The sequence below is a fragment of the Cervus elaphus genome, chromosome 14 (assembly GCF_910594005.1).
Source record: "Cervus elaphus chromosome 14, mCerEla1.1, whole genome shotgun sequence".
Lineage (NCBI taxonomy): Eukaryota > Metazoa > Chordata > Mammalia > Artiodactyla > Cervidae > Cervus > Cervus elaphus.
This window is the reverse complement of record NC_057828.1, coordinates 57,935,062-57,957,391: the sequence shown is the minus strand read 5'-3', so window position 1 is coordinate 57,957,391 and position 22,330 is coordinate 57,935,062. Positions and strand designations below refer to the sequence as shown.

Sequence of the window (22,330 nt, the reverse complement as noted above, 5' to 3'; positions counted from 1 at the left end):
AATGTGTTTGTCTATTATGTTTAGATTTAGTTCTAATTTATTCATAAATGTATTTAAGCCTAGAGAAAAATATTTGTGATTAGCTTATTAGGCCATGGTGATACATGCATTACTTAAGCTGTGGGAGGAAAGCGATCAACCTCTATAACCACCTTAAAACACAGGTACAAATTTGCATTTTATGTAAAAATTCAGGCTTTATTTCTACTTATTCTTACACTGGTGGGAGCTGATGTCAGGAACTGAAAGGCAAGCACGAACTTTGTTTTCTACCTCTTAGCTGAACAATAATACACACAATGTGGCATTTTCATTAGGCAAGACTTGCTTTTTTACATTTCACACCAGAATACATTACTCTTCTTGAATAAAATGACCTGGTTACTAAAGAAACCATCCGTGTAGGAAGTGTTTAATAAGCGAATTTTATTTAAATAAATCCCCCAGCAGGAAGTGGAGAATTCATTGCCTTTACTTAGGAGAAGGCTGTGTAAGTAGTAATATGTCAGATTTGTGCAGCTCAGCAACATTTCCTTATTGGAAACATCATTTTTCCACATCACAGTTCCCGAAAAGACTTTAAAGTCTCAGAAGTCTGTATCTCCTTTGGCTTGCTTTTCTCTTGATTCCACCCAGGCTTTATTAATGGTTCGCTTCATATCATCATCTCCATCTTCATAAATTTTCTTTAGAACATTCATTAATCCCTCACTAGGATCTGTTTCAGTGTCATAGGAGGGCTTTCTATTAAAAAAAAAAATACACTATGAAGAGTGGAGGAATATATATATAATTATGATATTTTATACCTTATGATTACTATGTACAGAAAGACCAATGAGGCTGTAGGAAGTACATGAGATAAGAGTCAGATAGAATCCTAAAAGAAAGAATCAAAACATGCACAAATGTATCTAAGACAATATACACCCATACTTAGCTCATCAAGAATGGTCATCAAAAATGGTTAAGGGGTTGTTATCTTGGGACCCTGGCATTTTAGGTGAGTTTGAGCAGGAAAGGTAAGTAAATAATCATTTACCTTTCTGAACTGTTTTAATGTTTTAACCATGTTTCCTCATGTAATTTGAAATTTTCATTGAGAGAAAAATAAACATACACTGTAACACATAAGACACATACTGAAGCACATATATATTTTAATTAGAAAAGCCTTCCTCTTAAGACTGAATTACAGGCGTCTTGAGCTTGGTGGTATAAAAGCACACTTCTAGTTCAATCAGTGTGCAACCTGGGCCCATTAACTTTTCCACTCACCTCATTAAATGCCAGATTCTTGGGATACAGTAAGACAGGTTCCTATATTCAGGTGATCCATTCTAGATTTAAAAGCAATTCCACGGATAATGCCTAACCTTAGCCAACCACAACTGAAATGCCCAGTGGCTATGGGAAGGGGGAGTGAGAGATGTGGATGGTTAATTGACTCAATGTAGTACATTACCCCTGCAGGAGAACAAGAGGAATGTTTGACCTAGAATGGAAGTAGCTCTGAATAAACATTTTTTTCAGAATAGCCATTACTAAGTAGGATAAAAATATTCTCTTTTTCACTCTATACCAGTGATGGTGGTGGTGGTTTAGTCACTAAGTCGTGTCTGATTCTTGCAACCCCATGGACTGTAGCCCACCAGGTTCCTCTGTTCATGGAATTTTCCAGGCAAGAATACTGGAGTGGATTGCCATTTCCTTCTCCAAGGGGATCTTCCCAACCCAGGAATCAAACCCAGGTCTCTTGCATTGCAGGCAGATTCTTTACCAACTGAACTACGAGGGATGCCCACCAGTGATAGTGAAATTCTAATTATATAGCAGAAACTTGTGGAACTCAAAAACTGTATATGGGTATCTGGGCTACTCTGTAACTACTGAAGTGCAATCTCCCAGAATGAGCAGAGTTATCTGTATAGAAGCACCACAGCCCAGGGGTAAGAGCTGGCACAAAACCACCAACCACAAGTACAAAGACCTCCTTCAGAAGCAACCTGCCAGACGCATGCCCTCTTCTGGTGCCCTCTGACAAGCTGAAGCAGACGTGAGATAACTGGGTTTGTTAGTCAGAGGACATTAGAAGGTAAGGGGTCAAATTATATAGACTATAATACAAATATAATATAAATTACAGACTATTATCAATGAAAATCTATAATCCTAGCAAAAAATACATTATAATTCTCAAAGAAATGAAAATAGACTCACTCTTTCTCTTTGCATTCTTTTTCAACCTGAGTCAGGTAGTCCCACCGTGTGTTTTCTGCTTTCTTTCTACATAAGATAAGAACTGTATCTGTCTTGACCTAGGAAAAAAGTAGAAAACAGGTACAACTTAGAACACATGGTGATAAGCATGAATATTTAGAATATAATTATTTACTCAATTACTTGAGTTACTGTTATGTACAGGACCTGTTTAGGTGTTAGTAATAGTTTTATAAATAGGCTGGAGTCTGAAGACTCATGGAGAAATGAAATAATACACAAGTAAAACTGGAATACCTTCAAATAGTAGGTGCTATCAAAATAAAGAGGGTATTAACGGGACTGGGGGAGATTAAAGAGGGTATTAGTGGGAACTAAGGAAGGAACTTTACTCAGAAAGCCTTTCAGAGGTGAAATGAGCTGTGGCCCAAGATCTAGCAAAAGAGGGCCTTCCAGGTAGTTGACACAGCAAGGAGAAAGGTTCCAAGAAGGGATGATGTTGGTCTATTTGAAAATGAGGAGGAATGCTGGACTTTGATGACTGAAGGACAGAATAATATGTAACGGCAGTCAGAGTCATGCAGAAAATCCTATCAGGCAGTACTGGTTAAGGAGCGTGGAAGGTGAGTATGCAAAAAGAGCAAGAATATACGACCCTTTCAACAAATAGTCATACGACTGTAGGAGTTCTCTGAGTACTACCTTCAACTATGCCATTAGTGGACAAAGAAAGGAGCAGTGAGTCATAAGCTAATCATTAAACTATATTCTAATATTACCTTTCAGCTGCTACATAACTATATAAACACAGCAGAATGGCACATCTATATACCAGAGGCATTAAACTTCGTTTATTTAAATTAGGTAGAGAAGAGAGATTATGTGAATCAGTGAAAAATATTTTCAAAGATACTTTATTTTAATTTTGTGAAACAAATTTTATTGCCACTGTACAAATGAGAAAACTGAGGTACAAAGTGATGAAGTGAGCTGCCAAAGGTCACAATAAGTGATAAACCTGGCATTAAAACCCAAGTCTCATTCTTAACTATTTTGTTTGTTCAATACTCTCCTGATTCTAATGCAGTATTCTTATAATCTACTTTTCTAGAGCAGGAGCTGGCAAACTTTTTCTGTGAGGAGCTACTAGATAAGTTTAACATTTAAGGCTTTGTGGGCCACATGGTGTGCTGTAGCTACTGAACCTTGCCATTGTAGTACAAAGGCAGCCACGGACAACACGTACACAGGTGAGCATGGGTACGGCCAAATAAAACTTTACTTAAAACACAAGCAGCAGGGTAAGTTAATTCCAGTTCGTCTTCATTTCATAAGATTTCACAATATTATGACCAAAAATGTAAACTTACCTTTTTTGAACTGCCTTCCACAGAGATGGGTTTCAAGAGATTGTTCACAATCATGGAGTAACTCTTTCCATTTAGGTTCTTTACCAAAAGATCAAATGACCTACAACACAATAGTGAGTACATTATCTTTCTGGTTCTATAAAAGGTGATAATCAGTTCCTGTGGGAAAAAAGCCACAGTTCTATTTCAGGATGTGCATTTGGCCATCTCAGAGCAGAAGACTCAACTTTTAAAGCAGATGTAAAGGATAATTAATACTCAAGCAGAACTTTAGAAACTGCAAAGGAAAGGACCCATTATAAAGCAATCTTCTCCACTGTTGAGAACTCACCTCTCTGTGAAATTCACCTGCACACTCTCAGCAGGCACTTGATGAACTCCAGGTAAGGTGATGTAGATTTTCACAAACTTATCTGACTGGTCCCATCCTGGTAACAATAACAACAGAAAACAAGAGGAGTAAAGCCTGATACTATCTCTGGAACAGCAAATGCATATAGCTCATAAAAAAAAATTCAGATAAAAATCTACTAATAGAAACATGAAATAAAAATTTAGAGATTTTTTTAGATGGAAAAATTGAGCTTCAAAGCAGCTAAGTAATCGACCCAAAGTTAGGCACCTAGCTAGTGATACATAACACGGACTCAAATCCAGATTTACTTGAACACAAAACCCGTGTTTTTTATTCCTTCGAATAAGGAATAGGATAGTTTAACTATCTAATTTATTTAACTTATTTAACTATCTAGTTCATTTAACTATCTAATAAAACATATTTACATTCCTAAAGAACAGCTCATTTCCCTGTTTTATGGAAATAATTTTGTTCTAAGTATTGATAATCTCCACTAAGCTAGATGGCTAAACATCAGTTTTGTCTAATCAGTATTATCTAATTCCATAATCATATCCACTTCTCTAAGCAGTTCAACAAATGCAATCCTAGCTTCCTCAATCCCTTTCCCTGATAATTTAGAGTCAAATTTAGAGTCAAATTCATCCAAATACACCAAATTTGACTAACCTAACATCTAAAATACGTTATTTCAGTATATATTATCAAACTATTTAGTCTCTAACCTAGATGAATTGTTTACAGAAAACACACAAATATCACATAAAAAGCATGTTACATAACAAAATGTATTTTAATGTATTTATTGTATACTATATATATGACATTTTCTTACCTGGTCCAGTAGAATAGAAATGCAGTGTTTTTAAAAAAAAAAAAAAATGTGCTAGAGGGTTCTGGAGAACTTCATTTAGTTTGTTCCCATCCATTCAACCCATCCTCCACACCGACAACAATTTCTCCCTAAACACAAACCTAGATTCCTAGTTAAGATGCCATAACCCTACCACCTTCAGGCCAGTTTTCTATAGTCAAAGAAGTACTTAGCATATTTCCAACAGTACTGCAGCACATCACTTAAACTGCTTTTTGCTATGACAATACTCAAAACACATGATGACCTTCATATCTCTTTATGTCCTTTGCTCATAGAATTCTCTTTTCTTCACAACTGCTGAACCCACCTTTTAAACTGAGATATTTCTTCTAATTCTCCCTGACTCTTACCTTCCAGCAGAGTTATTTTATCAGTTATAGTCTCATAATACTTTAAAGCTTTATTCGGTTAAGCAAGTATTTATTAAGTACTTACTATGTGCTAGGTATTGAGAGCACAAAGTAAAAAAGATTATCCCTGCCTTCGTGAGAGCTCATCTGTATTGCTTCCAAAATAAAGCCTACAGTCAACTGAGGAAAAATGGTATTATGATGTTGTTATGGTACCAGGTGTATGTCTATGTCCCAAACACACCATAAGCAGGGACTGGGTCTTGCTCACTGTTGTGTATTCACAAGTCCAAGTACAATACAAGGTATTAGATGCTCAGAAATGTTTTTTGAATTTAATTGGATTCCCTTCCACAGTTAATATGGGTGGTTGTTTGGCAAAGTGAAATAGGAAACAGGAAGACAAAAAGCTGTCCACATATATGAAACTAGTCTTCATCAAAAAATCTACAAACAACAAATGCTGGAGAAGGTAAGGAGAAAGGGGAACCCTCCTACACTGTTGGTGGGAATGTAGTTGGTGTAGTCGCAATGGAGAACAGTCTGGAGGTTCCTTAAAGTAAAAACAGAATTACCAAATGATCCAGCAATCTCACTTCTGGGCATACACCAGAAAACTGTAATTCAAAAGATACATGCATCCCAATGTTCACTGATGCACTGTTTATAACAGCCAGGACATGGAAGGAACCTAGATATCCATCTAGAGGAATGAATCAAGAAGAGTGGTACATATATACAGTGGAATATTACTCAGCATAAAAAGGAAAAAAATTGTGCCATTTGCAGAGATGTGAATGGACCAAGAGATTGCCTTAGAGTGAAGTGAGTCAGCAAGAGAAAAACGGTATAGGTGAACTTATCTGCAAAGTAAAAATAAGACACACAAATATAGAGAACAAACACGGATACCAGGGGTGAATGGGGGGGTGGTGGGATGGACTGGGATTTACATATATACACTGCTGTGTACAAAACAGATAAACTAATAAGAACTGACTGTATAGTACAGGGAACTCGACTCAGTGCTCTGTGGTGACCTAAATGGGAAGGAAATCCAAAAAGAGGAGACGTAAGTACACCCAGAGCCGATTCACGGTGCTGTACAACAGAAACTACCACAACACTGTAAGGCAGCGATACTCCAGTAAAAGATACACATGAAAACTCAGCAAATCTAAAGAGAAGTGTATACACACACACGGGAGTTTTTTAAATACATAGCAAGCTAACATATATCAATATATCACATTACTATTACCAATGAGTTGGAAATACTGAATGCTTACAATTTTATGGTAAAATAAACAAGTACTGAATAATGCTTACTTCAGTTTAAAACTGTACATGTGTTTTATTGGGACATGCAATATATCCCTTATAAAATATTGTATTCTAAACAGTATTATGGTTATTACTGGAGAATCTCTGGGTGGTAGAATTACTATTATTTTCTCCTTCATGTTTTTTTCTATTATCCAAATTTTCTTTGATGAATACATACAGACACAAAGCTGAGTCCATATACATTGAATATATCTCAGAATAGGTTCCTTTCTAATCTCTTAAAAACCATCTTATTAAATAAGAGCTGACGGGTCCTCTATTTCGAATCACCAAAAACACTCAAAACTTTTCAAAAATGATTTTGTTAGTCTCTACTGAAGAACAGGCCTCCTCAGAGGCAGAAAGAGCTGGATGTGATGTGAGGAACAAGCCATACCATAATTACTGATTTTCACTGTATATCCTGTTGTAATAGGAGCAACCACAGCAGCTGGCTTCTCATTTTCTGTAAGTTCTGCTTTCCTCTGTGATTTCTGCTGCATCTTATTCTTCATTTCTGTCTCAATCTTGGATTTTTCAGCTGTCAAGGCATCACGTACTCTTTTCCTAGTGGCTTTTTCCAGCAGCACCTTCACCTCTTCTAGATCTTTCTGAAGCTGTGTTAAAATAAAAGATAAATTAGATATGATAAACAAGATAATCTGATATTATGCATATTGATCACTTCAACTCACTGAACTATAAGAGCTAAGAATAAGACAGAGGGTCACTTAAATTTTCCAGGATTGGTAGCAACTAGGAGTCTTTCCTCCAGCCTACTGAATTATAAATAACTCAAGCTCCCTTTCTTTTAAAAAGGAAAACTTGGAATGAACAATAGGTAATCAAGCCAAATTTTTCCAGTTTGGTAGACTGTTTGCTATCTGCCTTTGTTTTAAAAAATTTTGTTCAGATACGTTTGTGATTTATAAATATTTTCTGATAAGATGAATAAATTCAATAAAAAGGGATTCATGGATTTCATTGTAACATGCCGTCCTGTCATCAGATATTAGGAATTTTTTAAATATTAAAATAAATGAGTACATGATAAGCATGGTGAAATGGTACAGCTACTTGACTGAGGTAATCCTCTACTTTCCAATAACGATTGGTCCTCAATGATCTTCCCACCCCAAATAGTATAAATAGAAAAGTTTACTATTTTAAGACCAAAGATAAAAAAAAGATATATTTCTTCTAATTAGTTGCCTGATTCTAAAGCTCCTGGTTAATTTTACCATCAGAAGTCTGGGACTTGGTTGCACAGTAGAGGGGAAAAACCTGGGCAAACAATCCAACACACTCCTGGATCACTGAAAATGCCACCTGTTTTTTCTTCTCACAGCAATACATGGCCTACCCAAGTCTATTTCTATTTCTTTCTAGAGAGAGACCAAGACACTGTTAAAAAATTAATGGGCTTAAAAACTTTTTCCCACTTATCCTTTGACCTACTGCAAATGCACAAGATCTTTATAAACAAGGGATTCATTTTTGTCAAAATGATTTTACATTCTCACTTGATACTAGCAATTTGACAGGAAGACTGACATTATAGCCAGGATCATGTAAGGTTCAATGTAAAAATATTTAAATGCTTGATAACTTGGTATAATATCCAAAGTACAGCTTGAAAGTGTTTCTTAGGAGTCTTAGAAAATGCAAAGACTTTTTGCATTTTTCTGTATGAATGCCTTTTACCTCAGGTCTTTTATCTCATTTAACTCAGATGCCCTTGTTTCACCTATCTGTAACTGCTAACTTGGTATAAAAAGTTCAACTGTGCCCAGTCTCCTGTCCAAATTCTATCCCTGCCTCCCAAAACTCATGTTACTAAGACAAAAATTGCAAACTCATCTTTTAAGCATAGTACCAAGTTCCTTTTAGTTCAAATCAATCTTTTCTGTTATCATGGTTTTAAAAATTCACATCATAATAGCAAGATGACAAAAAAATTAAAATGCACGATGAGTATATTCTGTTTTCAGAATAAGGACTTAACAAATGAAAATGTATAGTCTAAACAAAAGAGGTTTTACGTCTTGACTGAAATAAGAATCCTTCTTCCAGGAGAAAAAGAAACTGAGAATTATGCAAGAGATCCCTAAACCCTCTCTACAGCCAGTCTAACTCTATAGTACTACAAAAATACGATATGCACTCAAAGTCTGAAGCAACTTACAGCAGGTCTGTTGAAGGCAATTCCTCAGTTCTCTGTTATTTGCAGACATCTGACCAATAAAACTGATCCCTTGGGACTTTTCCTGTACACATACCTTAGGTACAGCATTTCTTACCTAATTTGTCTAAGTATTCATTTGTTTTCCTTACGCAAAACCACATCTCCCTTTTATCCCTCTTCATAAACGTAGTCTTTTATTTCCAGATTCTTCACCAGGAAGCGTTAAAACCAAAGTGCCTCAAAACAGGCAAAGGATTTGCGCAGACATTTCTTCAAAGATACACAAATGGCCACCAAGCGCAGAAAAGGATGCTTAACATCATTAAGCAAACATAGTAAATCCACTTCACATCCACTAGGATGACTAACAAACTCCAGCAAACAAGTGTTGTTGAGGATGTGCAGAAATTGAAACCTCCATACACTGTTTGTGGCAATGTAAAATGGTGCACTTTGGAAAGGAGTTCAGCAGTTTCTTAGTTACCACACGACCCTACAATTCCACTCCCAGATATATACCTAGAGATTTGAAAACCATATATCCACATAAAAAGCTGTACACAAGTATTCAGGGCAACAACGTTCTAGGGGCCCAGAGAGTGAAATCATCCAAGTGTCTATCAATTTATGAATAAAGAAAATGTGGTATATCCAAACAAAAGAATACTATTCAGCCATATAAAGAAATACATGCTTCACCAAGGAATGAACTTGAAAACAATATGCTAAGTAAAAGAAGCCAAAAAGCAAACGGTCATATATTGTAACATTCCACTTACATGAAATGCTTACAATAGGCAAATCCATAGACACAACCAGACTGCTGGGTGCTGGCGGGGAGTAATGGGAAGTGACGGCTTAATGGCTGCTTGATAGATTTCTCTGAGGGTTGAAAAATTATACAGTGTTGATGACTGCACAACACAGTGAACATACCAAAAAGCACTGCCCTGTACACTTGAAAATGGTTAAAACCTGTGAGTTTTATCTCAAACAAAACCAAAAATCCAAAGTGTCCCTAAATGTATACACTGCAATTAGAAAGCTCCCTACTTTGAAGATGACTAATACTGAACTATCCATATGTACGACTGTAAAGCCACTTCCTTATGGACCATAAAGAAGGCTGAGCACCGAAGCCTGTTGCGTTCCAAGGGTGGTGGTGGAGAAGAATGTTGAGTCCCTTGGACTGCAAGATCAAACCAGTCCATCCTAAAGAAAATCAATCCTGAATATTCATTGGAAGGACCGATGCTTAAGTTCCAATACTTTGGCTACCTGATGTGAAGAACTGACTCATTGGAAAAGACCCTGATGCTGGGAAAGATTGAGGGTAAGGAAAAGGGGACAACAGAAGACAAGACGGTTGGATGGCATCACCGACTCGATGGACATGAGTCTGAGCAAGCTCCAGCCAGGAGTTGGTGATGGACAGGGAAGCCTGGCATGCTGCAGTCCATGGGGTCCCAAAGAGTCGGACACGACTGAGCGACTGAACAACAAAAAAGCCACTTCAGATACACTTTCCTCCGGGCACATGGTACCATCAGGCCTATATTTAACACATAACAAACTTGTGGCAAGTTATCTAGAATAACACACACATGCGCGTTTTCTTCATTTAAAGCAAATTTTCAGAATCACTTAAGTCAAGTGTGAGATTTCCCAGTCTTGCTCATATTAATCAGAAGATTTACAAAGAACAAATCTAGTCAGTGGATACTCAATACTTTACCGTAAATAACAGTATTGACATCTTGAGTCAGTAAAAGAGCAATGCAAGTGTGATTCCCATTCTGTAACGGCGCAGTCACCAAAAAACCTGCCTCTGTTCAGTTTACACGGCTTAAAAGAGAAAAAGCTATTTACCACTACCAAGTTTCAACTAACTTTCCAGTTTATTTATTTTTTAAAACACCTATAGCAGATTGCTGTTTTGCCAAGCTATAAATGTTTTGAACATTTATAGCTCTTGGTCTTTACGACTCCATGAAATGGATACTACTGTGGCCCACAGAAGCACCATAACTTGTCCAAAGTGTGTGCAGAGAAAACATGACTAAGACATTTAAGTGCTAGGACCGAAATTTTCCCATTTCCAACCGCCCTCTACCATGGAACAACAGTTTTTGCAATCAGCCGTAATTTAACCAAGCTTCACGTCCTCAGGCTAGTGTAACGCGAGCGGAGGAGCCTGAGAATAACGTGAAGGTGACCAGCCCTCAGGCCCACCACCGCACATACCTGCCACCGGGAACCTCAACACATCTCCCGCTCACCCACACCGAGCCGGGGAGGCGTCGGAAGGCAACTTTCCGGGGGCAAGCGGAGGCCCCGAGGCCTGCAGCAGCCGGGTCGGCACCGAGGCCGCTTCGGTTGGGCGGGAACCCGAGGACGCAGGCGGGCGGCCCGACTGGCAGGTGCCGCCGGCGGCCGAAGGGCAGCTTGGCACGGGAAACGGGCGGGAGACGGAGCGGAAAGGAGCAGCAAGGCCGAGGGAGGAAAATGGGGCCGAACTCCTTACCTCCTCCAAAGCTGAAGACATGGTCGGGTTGCTTCAGGCAAGGCCCGGGCTGCAGCGGCGTAGGACGGAGAACGGGAAACGCCGCACCGAGCGCTCTCACCGCGAGCGCAGACAACACCGGCACGAGTAGCGGCGGACGCAGCTTGCGAGCACACCTGACCCTGCGCGAGATTTCGGCCCGCCTCCCGCACGCGGCGCCTCTGGAACCTTCGCGAGTCCTTCGCCACCGCCCAACCAGCCTCAAGCACCGCCTGCCGGGCTCGGCCCCGCCTCGCCTCTCCTGGCCCCGCCCCACCCATCTCGTCTCTTAGCAACACTCAATTCTCGCGATCAAACCGGCAGTTCGAGAAGAGTAATGCCTCCACCGGATCCAGCCCGGGAAACTCTACTGAGTATACTTTGACCCCGTTTGTCCCGCCCGCGCAGTCGCCGCTCCGAACTGCTGCCTTCCGTATGGTAATAACCATAACCCAACCCCGGAAATCTGCGGGGTCCAAACCGGAAATTGACAACAGAGTCGGTTGTTTCCGTGCGCTCTAGGACCCGGGGCCATCGAGGCGGCCATCTTGTGTAAGACTAATTTGTGAACTTGTACGAGGCCAAAAAAAAAGGGGAGGAAAGGAAACCTATTTATGTTAAAGTGAGAAGGAACAAGAACGTTAACTGCAGAGTCCTGAAGAGAATAGTTTAATTTTCACTAGGTTCTGGTGCTCTGGTGACTTCACGACTTAGCGTGTACAACGTGGTTACGTCATCACAGACCGCGAGAGGATGTGGAGTTGCATTGGCCACGTGACAGGACCCTTTAGCTCGTCGGGGCAAGTAATATAGCTGCACCTGGAGACGTCACGATTTAGCGTGTACGACGTGGTGACGTCACTACGGACCAGGGGAGGAGGAGGAGGAGGAGGGGTTGCACGTGACCCGGACCCGCGGTCGCGGCTCGGAGAGTAAGGGTAGTAATAAATGGGTGTCTCCGTGGGCCCCACGTTTGCGGTCTCGCAACCCACTCCAGTATTCTTCCCTGGAAAACCCCGTGCACAGAGGAGCTTGGCGGGCTATAATAGTTAATGGGGTTGCAAAGAGTCGGACGTGACTGAGCGACTCTCTTTTTTTACCCCTTCCCTCCGTACACCGTGGAAGCGCTTCCGTGGAGCCCTCACCGACCATTCTGCGAATCTCTAGTTGTCACCCAGGTTTGGAGTCGGTTTTAGTGAGCCTGTAGACCACAGATAGCGACTGAACAACATCGACTGTAGAAAATGTGAGCCAAGCTTTTCTGGGGATGCGTTCTGCTCTTGTTCTAGCTCCCGTTCTCTCTCTTCCTAAGACCCTTAACTCTTTTCAGATTATTTTAGCTTTTGGCAGCCCGTCGAAAGCATAAACAATAACCCCTGAGGAGTCAAATAGCCCGCATTCAGTTTTAAAGTCGTCCGAGGTAGAGCTTAGAAACAGCAAGTCAAAGGAGGAAAAAGGGAGTATAAACAGCAGGCGGACCATTATCATGGTCAAGAATGTGAAGGGCAGTACAAAAACAAACTACAGGTATGCACAACGTGCACGAATTTCAAACCTGGTTAAAGGTAAAGAAGCCAGGAGGAAGTCCTATCGTTTGGTTCCCTTTAAACGAAGTCTAAAACTGCGAGACATTAAAAATCCGGTTAGTCTTTCTTTAAGCGGGAGAGACAGTGACAGAAAGGAACCACAAGGGGGCTTTTGCGGTTTAAACAGTATTTTGTTTTCTTGCTGTGGATGCTGGTTACAGATGTGTTCACATTGTAGAAATTTCATTGAACTGTAATTTGCGTTTTCTTTTGTGTGTTCTAATGAGCTGTAGCCCGCAAGGCTCCCCTAACCGTGGAATTCTCCACGCGAGAATACTGGAATAGATTGCTATTCCCTTCTCCGGGGGATCTTCCCCAACCAGGGATGGAACCCCAGGGTCTGCTGCATTCCAGGCAGATTCTTTACTGTTTGATCCACTAGGAAAGCCATATAGTTAACTAAAAGCTATATTTAAGTAGGCCCAGGAGGGAATTTTCCCTGGATGATAGAAATGTTACACTGATACATGCCATTGTCAGAATTCATAGAACTAACTCCTAAGATCTGTGGGTTTGTTTGTTTGTTTTAGTTACATCTCAAGTTTAAAAAAAAAAAATGCGTCTAGGGAATTCCTAGTGCCCAATAGTTAGGACTTGTCTTTCACTGCTGAGACCTGGGTTCAGTCCCTGGTCAGGGAACTAAGATCCCACAAGCCCTGAAGCACAGCCAAAACAAAAAAGTCTAACTGGAAACTTGGAATTCTTTAGGTACTTAATTAAATAGGAATAAATATCCCATTTCACTGTGTGAGAAACTGACCTAACTCAATGATTTTTAAATTTGCTTGATTATACACTTGGGGCAAATTCTCCCACCAGATAGCCTAAGGTCACAGTTTTAAATACCACCAGTTACCAGTGACTCGAAAATCTCTGCTCAGTTGCACCACTCCTCTGAGCTCCAGGCTCTGCCTCTGCTTGGATGTCTGATGAGCACATCAAATTCAGCTTATCTGAAAAACCAACCAACCAGGAAAAGAAAAACACCTCCGGATTTCTCATCCTCACACCCCAGATCAGCTTTACCAGTTATTCTCCTCTCTGTGAAGGTCACCTCATTCTCTTTGTGGCTCAGACCAAGGAGTCATACTTGAGTCTTCAGTTTCAGTCCTACATCCCTTCCTCTGCCAAGTCCTGGTGGCTTTCAAAGTATGTTGAGAATAAAACCACTTCTCACAACCTCCACTGCTACCACCCAAGACCAAGGCATGAGTATTTTGTCTGGACTGTTAGCCTCTGAGCTGGCTTCTCTGCTTTCCCACTGGGCCTTTACAGTTGGTTTTCCAGAGTAGCCAAGGTAATCTTTTTCAAATGAATAGAATCCAAACTCCTTACACAACCTGGACTGTCCTACATGATCTTAAATTTCACCTTTGCGATCCCTTATCTGCCGGAACTCATCTCTCACCGGCCTCCCCTCTCCCTGACGACAACACTGGCAGTTTTGTCACTCCTTGAATCCACTGAGTTTGTTCTCACCTCCAGGTCTGTGCTCTGTGCTTTCTTTCAGTCTGGAATGGTTTTCCTCCAGATCATCACATAGCTTTTTCTGTCTTCCTTTTCTGCCAGCGCTTAAAAACACCTTAGAATTTCCCATTTTTAACAAATTCAATGCTGCTTCTCTTCAGTTGTATCCTATAATTGTCCTTCCATGTATGATGTAGAAGCAAACTGACTCCTTGCACTCCTTCCATCAGGAGTTACTGGGTACATCAGATTCCCAAATCAAGGGGAAAAAAGTGAAGAACGTTGTATCCTGAGATAAAAGCAGACCACCATCGACACACACATCAGGGTCACGGTATCTAGTTCTAGTCCTGCAAATAAACTCGAGAACCTGAGCCTTTCCTCTGAAATTAAGACTCCCTAAAATCAAACGCTTTGTCTCTGATTTTTGCAGTGCTGATGTCTAAAAATATGGATTGTAGTGTGAGAAGCATGAACAAACTAATTATAGACTCTATCCTTGGAAATTGTGTAGTTTCTTCCTATAAATTCTTGTAATTTCTATTTGGCAAGCTTGTTCTTCTAAAGCCTGAACTTCCTCACAAACTTATTTTGCAATTAAACTTTCAAAAGATTTTATTCTGGACTTCCCTAGTGGTACAGCAGTTAAGACTTTGCCTTCCAATGCAGTGGGTGCAGGTTCAGTCCCTGGTAGGGGGAACTAAGATCCCAGGCCTCACAGCTGAAAAACAAAACATAAAACAGAAGCAGTATTGTAACAGATTCAATAAAGACTTTAAAAATGGTCCACATCAAAAAAATCTTAAAAAGATTTTGCTCTGAGTGTCCCTTTGACAGTGCTCAAAAGTTTTGTTAAAAGCATAATTTCAAAAAAGGTGAAATTGATTCTCATGCAAATAAAAAATGAATATTAACAAATACTTTATACAACTCATTGCATAAACCAGTGAGGGAACCAGTACCTTGTTAAAACTGTCAAAAAGTGCATTTGCACAGCTAGGTATTTATAGACAATTTAGCAATGGAATATTAGTGTAAGGTGGTAAAGTTGGACACAAACTACTTACTGTCCTACAGAGTAGAACTATATCTAACTTGGAGTCATCTATTCCACTGGAAAGAAAATGGGATTTGCGTCCCTCCTGGACAAAAACCTACAGGGTAACAGGTAACTTCACAAAGCCTAGGACCTTTAATCAATAATGAACAGCGAGTTCCACTTACTTTTCATGACAGGACCATTCATGACCTTGTAACTGCCAAGCTCAGTAGATATTTTCAGGATAATTTGATGGTTTTACTTTTTATATAAAATTTCTCATTGTTTTAATTGCTACATGGGCCAAACAAAAGATGTCTGTAGTCAGGGTTTGGGGCACAAACTAATTTCACAATCTCTGATTAATATTTTTTAAATACATGAATTCTAAGAGGAGCTGACTAATCTGGCTTTAAGTCTCTCAGTCGTGTCCAACTCTTTGCAACCCCATGGACTGTAGCCTACCAGGCTCCTCCATCCATGGAATTTTCCATGCAAGAGTATTGGAGTGGGTTGCCATTTCCTTCTCCAGGGGATCTTCCCCACCCAGGGATCGAAACCTGGTCTCCCGCATTGCAGGCAGAGGCTTTACCATGAGCCACCAGTGAAGCCCCTCATTTGGCTCCAGGAACACCCAGAACAAAATGCAAATTAGAACCCAGTGCAAATCGCAATTTCTGTACCCTGCCTCCACTTCAGGAGAGCCTATGGAGTTTTCAGAGTTCTGCCTGAATTACATGATGTCATGCACTGGATTGTTCTCTGAAAGATGAGCAGCAGCCACCCAATCCAATATTAGCCAATCAGATTGTTGCAAGATTTTGAATTGGGACACTGAGATGCCAGTCCATCTCTGCTGGTCAGTTGAAGACGGCATATAAACCTGGAGGTTACACACTTTGAAGCAGAGGGGGCCTCTTTTCAGAGACAGCAGCAGCAGCAAAGCATCACCTGTCAAGACAAGCAGAAGAGTGATTATGAGAACAATTGTTCACATTCCAGCCCCTTGTCCCTGTGCCTCTTCAGGCCCAACAGTTTGGCCTTTGGTATGATGAGCTAAATAAACTTCTTCCCTTTTAATGAACTACCTTATTATTACTAGGTTAGCTTGAGAGAGTTTGTTCCTTGCAACCAAGGAATCCTTACAGAGAGGCACACAGGGCACTTGGCTGTGCCTCTGCACAGGGTGTCGTCTTGCAGGGAATCGCCCAGAGCAAACTCCTATTTATTTCTCCTTGCTACAAGGACTAGAATCTAGTACCAGATAAAAAGCTTTTCACCAACGCCAGGTTCAGATGATTCAGAATAAAGTCAGCTAGAAAAAAAATCAAAAAAGACATAGATGGATTTTAGAACAAATGTTTATTACTGCTTAATGGGGCCAAAGGGGCAACACAAAGCATTGAGAACATCACTGGCTCACAAAAACAGTCACCTTGCTACCTTCTCGGTTGCATTTGTTTATTTCACAAGGCTTCATTCACACATGAAAACAAGATATTAATCCAATTCAAGTTCATAACAATTATAAAAGTAAACATTTGTTGGGACAATGTACAATAAATTGCACTTTTCTTAACAAGCATTACATTTACATTTATAGAGTGTACTATACATAATACATGGAATAATGGAAACATCTAATTGGTCAGTTGATAGAGGAGAGAGGCTGCTCACTAATTTCTTTCGTAGTCAATTAGCACTGTTTGAGCTAATCAACTCCTTTATTCTGGAACCTGTTTTCATTGGAGAAGCCATGGGCAAAATCATAGAATTCGTAAAAACAGACGGCATAGAATTTCTACTACCTCCTCAGCAAGGGAAAGGTAGGAGTTGAAAGAAATGAAGTGAGGCTGACTGAGAAACTTTCTTTCTTATTTGAATTAAGGATCCATACATTATGCAGAATACCAAAAATAGAGAAACTGATGCAAAGGCTATTACGATCTTGGATTCTGGGACCAATTCCAGGCTTTATTCTTGTGCTTTCATGACACCAGAGTCTTGATGAATTTATGTCCTTGTCATTCAGTTTCCTATATTTTATTCCATATATAATATATAGTTATTAAAAGTTACATTTCAACAGAAAAGATTTTACATGTTAATTTATTGCCAATGAAAAAGGAAAGTAACTTAAAATATTCATTTTCTACTCAATGATTCTTTTTTTAAAAAGTTTCCAGAATACCACTAATGAAAAACCAGGGGTGGAGGCAGGGAGAGTGGGACACGTTGATGAAGATGTTTTTATAGCAGGGAGCAAACACACTTGTAGCTAAGCTTGACATGTAGTCTTTTAGATGGGAGCTAAGACAGGAATGTCTGACAGCTGACTAGTCACTAAGCTACTCATAAACATCCACTTTTCTCCTTACAACTCAAGATGATCATTTCCTATCGAGGTGCAGCCCACATGCAAGTTTTCATTTTGGTAGCTCTTGAAAGATAAGACAATCCCTAAGGGCTCTGCTGTGTTACATGGAAGCCACTATGAGACAGGAAGATGTTCTGGAGCAGTTCCAGTTCAATGTGACCATCAGCATGGCAACTAGAGGGCAAGAGTTTTTTATCTGGTAGTAGGAAACACAGGCCGCCGAGCTGGGTGTGGCCTTCTGTATCCGATCACCATGTGCATATTCAGTTGAATGGTACCAGGGTATACCAAAGAGGCAGGGATAAGCCGTATAAAATTATACCAATCACCAATCACACACACACAAATCTCACAGCATTCAAATCAAACAATAGTTTGTTCATGCTCTCGTTTACCTATACTTGAAGCAAGAGAAGAAGAATTTTTTTTTAAGAGTAAGTTATACAACAGAATTATCTTACTAAGTAAAAGTGTTCTGTGCCAGAGAGAGAAAATATTCACTTTTTAAAAGCTTCTTTTTCCCTAATACAATCATGAAATTGGACAACCACCTTACCAGAATAATTAGTAGACTGATCTCAACTAAAGTAAAAGAAAACTCAATCCCTTACATTAGTTACAAGTGTGATTCTTATCCTCAGAAATGAATCCATTCCTTTAAGGATCTCTCATCTCTTGTGCCTTAAATTGTGTATTTTCTTGTTTCTCTCACTTCAGCTAGGAAATGAAGCTACTAGTTATCAACTGCAAAGTATTTTAGGAAAATGGAGTAAGGGTTTGAGAAACATAAATGTTAATACATAGTATAAGAGGACGCAAGTTTCAAAAACAATGAAACCAGATAAATACTATTAAACATCCCAACATCAGTACAAAGATTGCATTTCTACTTTATTATGGAAATTTTAAGAAAGCCAATGAAGAACAAACCACCAACTAAATAGTTGGGAGAGGGATGGAGAATTATTGGTTGCATGGAAAGGTAGGCCATAGGCCTATGTGACATTCCTATTAGTGTTTCTGATAGGCACTCATATACAGAACATTAGGTAACTGAGAATTTCTTTGCATTAAATTATATGAAACTAAATATAACCAAATTGTGCCATGGCTCAGGATGTGGGAAGCTAGAAAACATATGCAGTGAAAAATTCAACTTCGTTTCTTTCAGCTCTAAGGAATGTGTTAAGATTCTCAAGATATAAAAGCTAATGACTGAATTATCAAATTGAACTTCATTCTCTTATATTGAAGAATTTAATGAAAGGAGAACTCTTCACTTTTCAGAATGCTGCAAGTGTTGGATTTTTGGAGGAATGTTATACAAGATGAAAAACATTCTGAAATATTTGAAATTTTCCTGGATATTTGAGCTGGTCAACCTCTTTCTAAAATCAAAAGAAGAGTATGAATTCTCAAATATACTTCAAGATAAAACTAGCAGATACTTAATGCTGGAATGCATGAAACAATATATGTTGAAAGGCATGTGGTCTGGGATAGTGCTATTGTAACATTGTATGAATAATATCATATACCAACTTTTGAATTTTCTTTCTTTCTGTATTTGCTATTGCTACTCACCCACAGGCATTGTAGTGAGGGACAGTTTAGACTATGATACTAATACACATATCCAAGTATGATGTGGAACTGGAGGAGGAAAAAAAAAAATCTATAGATGGCCATTATAATCTGTTAAAAGAGTTAAAATGCAACAGATTAAATGTTTACAATGTTTGTACCTGGTGATTTTGTTTAAAGAAGCAAATGTTAGGGGCTAAAAAACTGAGCCAGGTCTACAGGTAAGAACTGAACCTACAGCTAGTTCTCTCTCAACTACCCTTTTAAGGAAAAGTATGCAACTGAGGCATTCTGTGCAATGTAAAAAGAGCTCTGTACAGTAGAATTACGAGATTCACAAAACACAAAAGAACATCCTTAATTTAGCTAGCCATCTGATAAGGCAACTTGTACAAGGCTTCTTGGGATCAAAGCATAAAGTACCAGAAAAGCTAACAAATTTTACTAAATGATTTACAAAAACAAGTACCAAGATGCAATTTTCTAGCCATTATATTTTACAAAAAAAAAATATTAACTTTTCTAAACCACCACATAGGGAATGTTAAAGTCAACACATACTCAGAATGCTGAGTTATTTTCCTTTGGGGTGAAAGGAAATGAAAACTATGATGAAAGATGTCAGGACGGAAAAAAAAAAAAAAGGAATTCTGTAAGAAAAGTATTATTTGATGAGTGTAATGAAGGATAACAAACCACCACATCAATTTTATGGGCTATAGATGATACAAACACTTACCGATGAGGGGAACTTCACTTTTTAGAGTTTAATGATTATTTTAGAGGAGAGGATCCACCATGAGTAACTTGTAGTGCATGCTCCTGGACTTGAGATGGCTCTTAACATGATTTTTACTTCCAAGAGTGTGTTACTTTTAACTGCAACATATGGCACAGATGAGAGTCACTCTGCCACTACAGGGTTTAAGATCCTCTGCAAAGAATATGTTCAACAGTGAAGCCAAGGATGAGCATCAATAAATGTTACTGTACACAGACGACAGTAGTTTGGTTGACGTAAAAGGACCGAAGGCCTCCAAAACAGCTTAAAAAATGGGAAAATTTGTTTCTCCCTTACCAAAGGATTTCCTGCAAAGACTATTTATAAAGACATGTTAAATATAATTGAAAAAAATATTTCCATCAACTTTTACACAATAGCTTTGCCTTTCCATGAGATAAGTATATCTATAAAGGTTTTATATGCAATTGAAAATGTTACAAATGCATTTGCATCTCTTCATCTAGGGGTACCAAGGGCACATTCTTAGGAAGCTACAGAACTCAGAAAAAGGGGCCTAATATTAAATTAAGGTGATATGAAGCTGACCTCTATTTCCCATTTCATAACTTTAACAAAGTTAGAGTATATTAGTGTTTCCTTCACAAAGTATATGTCAACATTAAACAAATACTCTGTCCCTGGTTCTACATTCCATTCTAAGCACAGTAACTGTTCCTGGGCCTTTTCAGGCTTCTCTGGTAAAGGTCTCCTAAAGATGAAACTTGTAATATCCACTTCTGACTTCACATTTGCCAGAAGGCACAACTGTATTCTTACTTAGGAACTTGTGATTCTCCTGTGGAATTCTGAAAAGGACCTGTTAGGAGACCAGGACCAAAGTGATTTATTTTATCCTGCATTTATAAAAACCTCAGTTCTTTTTTATCTAGTGTGTGTTCTCAATAGCCTATCTTATTCCATGGTTCTTGGCACTTTATTTTTATTTTCTGTGGGGTACATCTGGAAATTAACTAATTCTCTTTGGGAACTGTCCGACCCCAGACCTGTTCTTTCCTTCGGATAGGTTTATCGCTGTCCAGGGAATCACTTTCAAGAGGAAACCTGACGGTCATGGCTGGCCCCACAGTGTGCTTTATCTGAATAAGTCCTGAAAAGTTACGAGGTTTTGGTTTCAATCTTTTTTTTTTTTGCTGTGACAAATATCTTCCTATCAATTCAACCTTGGAATAAAAGACATCTCCATTTTCATGTAAGATAAAAATAATTATGAATAATTAGTTCTAAATAAAAAGCATTTAGCTCTGAATTACTTATTTCCAACCAGACATCAGGCATATAAAATAATGTGTAATAATACTATGATGGATCGGAACATGGCCTTCCATGAAGCACAAACACAGGTATTCAACATAAATCAGGTTAATTTAAGTAACACCCCTTTGAAAAGTGTCATTCGAGAAAGATTGAGAGCTACTGAAAGATCCTGGCTTGCTTTCTGGCCTCCTTCCCTTCCTTTCAAAGGGACACCAGGACTCTTCCTGGGTTTCCGTCGCTTTGATCGTTGTGCTCCTGTGCTTGGGTGAGGCTGGAACTATGTGCTCTCCTTGGGGGGCTGGGTGGCCTGTGGCGGCTGCAGCGGCTGCGTGCCCGTGGCCGTTTTGATAGAGTTCAGGGTTTTGCTAAACCAAGAGTTTTTTGCAGCTTGGATTTCATTCATAAGGGCTCCTCTCTGATGTTCAAGTTCCTAATTAAAGAAAGAAAGTTATCTGAGTTATATAAATGTTTTCTCTCCACCAAAAATAAAATCAAGAGTGCAGCTTTTTGGAATCCACATAGCCGTAGTTTTCATCCTACACACCCAGGTGAGATTTAGTTGGCTTCTGAATGCAAGAAAAAAAAAAATGTAGAGCTAAAAGAGTTACCACTAAAACCCAGAATCTGTGCTTTCTCTGATCCGTGACAGGAAACCTCATTTTACCCTTTCCTCCCCCTTACAATTTAGGTCCAATTTAGGCTGCAACCTGAGAGAAGATGTTTAAAACCACAGGTAAACATAAGCATATGGATGGAAAGAAGTTTTACTGATAGTGTGAGCATGAATGAGTTCTGGGTCCCAACACACAGCCTTGGCCCTGAGAATGTACAAGGTCTGGTGCAGAAAGTTCAGGATCATTAGCGTGGTGCAGTGGAGGCCATGGCAGGACACAGTGAGGGTGAGGATCACTGGTAGAAGGAAATGGGAACAGTCCATCAGAAGCCAGGACTGTTTTCCTAATTCTGATATCCTCCAAAGTGGAACGAGAT

General features: G+C 39.3%; 3 protein-coding genes across 7 annotated transcripts in view; 1 reads left to right on the top strand and 2 right to left on the bottom strand.

Annotated features, from left to right (window-relative positions):
* Nucleotides 1-177: 177 nt before the first annotated feature.
* LOC122707368 (calcyclin binding protein) lies at nt 178-11,349 on the bottom strand. The gene is made up of 6 exons (XM_043922787.1): nt 11,211-11,349; nt 6,899-7,118; nt 3,922-4,018; nt 3,591-3,690; nt 2,221-2,318; nt 178-744 (listed from the first exon to the last, which is right to left on the bottom strand). The coding sequence occupies exons 1-6, from the start codon at nt 11,229-11,231 to the stop codon at nt 588-590; spliced, it is 693 nt and encodes a 230-aa protein (XP_043778722.1). The 5' UTR covers nt 11,232-11,349; the 3' UTR covers nt 178-587.
* Nucleotides 11,168-17,865, top strand: LOC122707370. The gene is made up of 2 exons (XM_043922789.1): nt 11,168-12,160; nt 16,020-17,865. Exon 1 carries the CDS (start codon nt 11,192-11,194, stop codon nt 11,519-11,521), a length of 330 nt encoding a protein of 109 aa, XP_043778724.1. The 5' UTR covers nt 11,168-11,191; the 3' UTR covers nt 11,522-12,160; nt 16,020-17,865.
* RABGAP1L (RAB GTPase activating protein 1 like) overlaps nt 16,664-22,330 on the bottom strand; it is a 671,327-nt gene continuing 665,660 nt past the window's right edge. For all 5 annotated transcript variants that reach the window (XM_043922777.1, XM_043922776.1, XM_043922781.1 and 2 more), the window contains one exon: nt 16,664-21,770. In XM_043922777.1, the coding sequence (XP_043778712.1) occupies nt 21,618-21,770 (153 nt within the window). In that variant the 3' untranslated portion in view covers nt 16,664-21,617. The remainder of the gene's footprint in view (nt 21,771-22,330) is intronic.

Bases quoted from the DNA above. Each gene is read 5' to 3' on its own strand.
- LOC122707368 (XM_043922787.1), bottom strand. From the start codon at position 11,231: ATGTCTTCAGCTTTGGAGGAG. The intron at 4,019-6,898 runs GTATGGCTTGTT...TATTGTTACCAG, and splicing joins AGTGAAAATCAGTAATTATG to GATGGGACCAGTCAGATAAG. The intron at 3,691-3,921 runs GTGAGTTCTCAA...ATTGTGTTGTAG, and splicing joins CAGGTGAATTTCACAGAGAG to GTCATTTGATCTTTTGGTAA.
- LOC122707370 (XM_043922789.1), top strand. From the start codon at position 11,192: ATGGGGCCGAACTCCTTACCTCCTCCAAAGCTGAAGACATGGTCGGGT.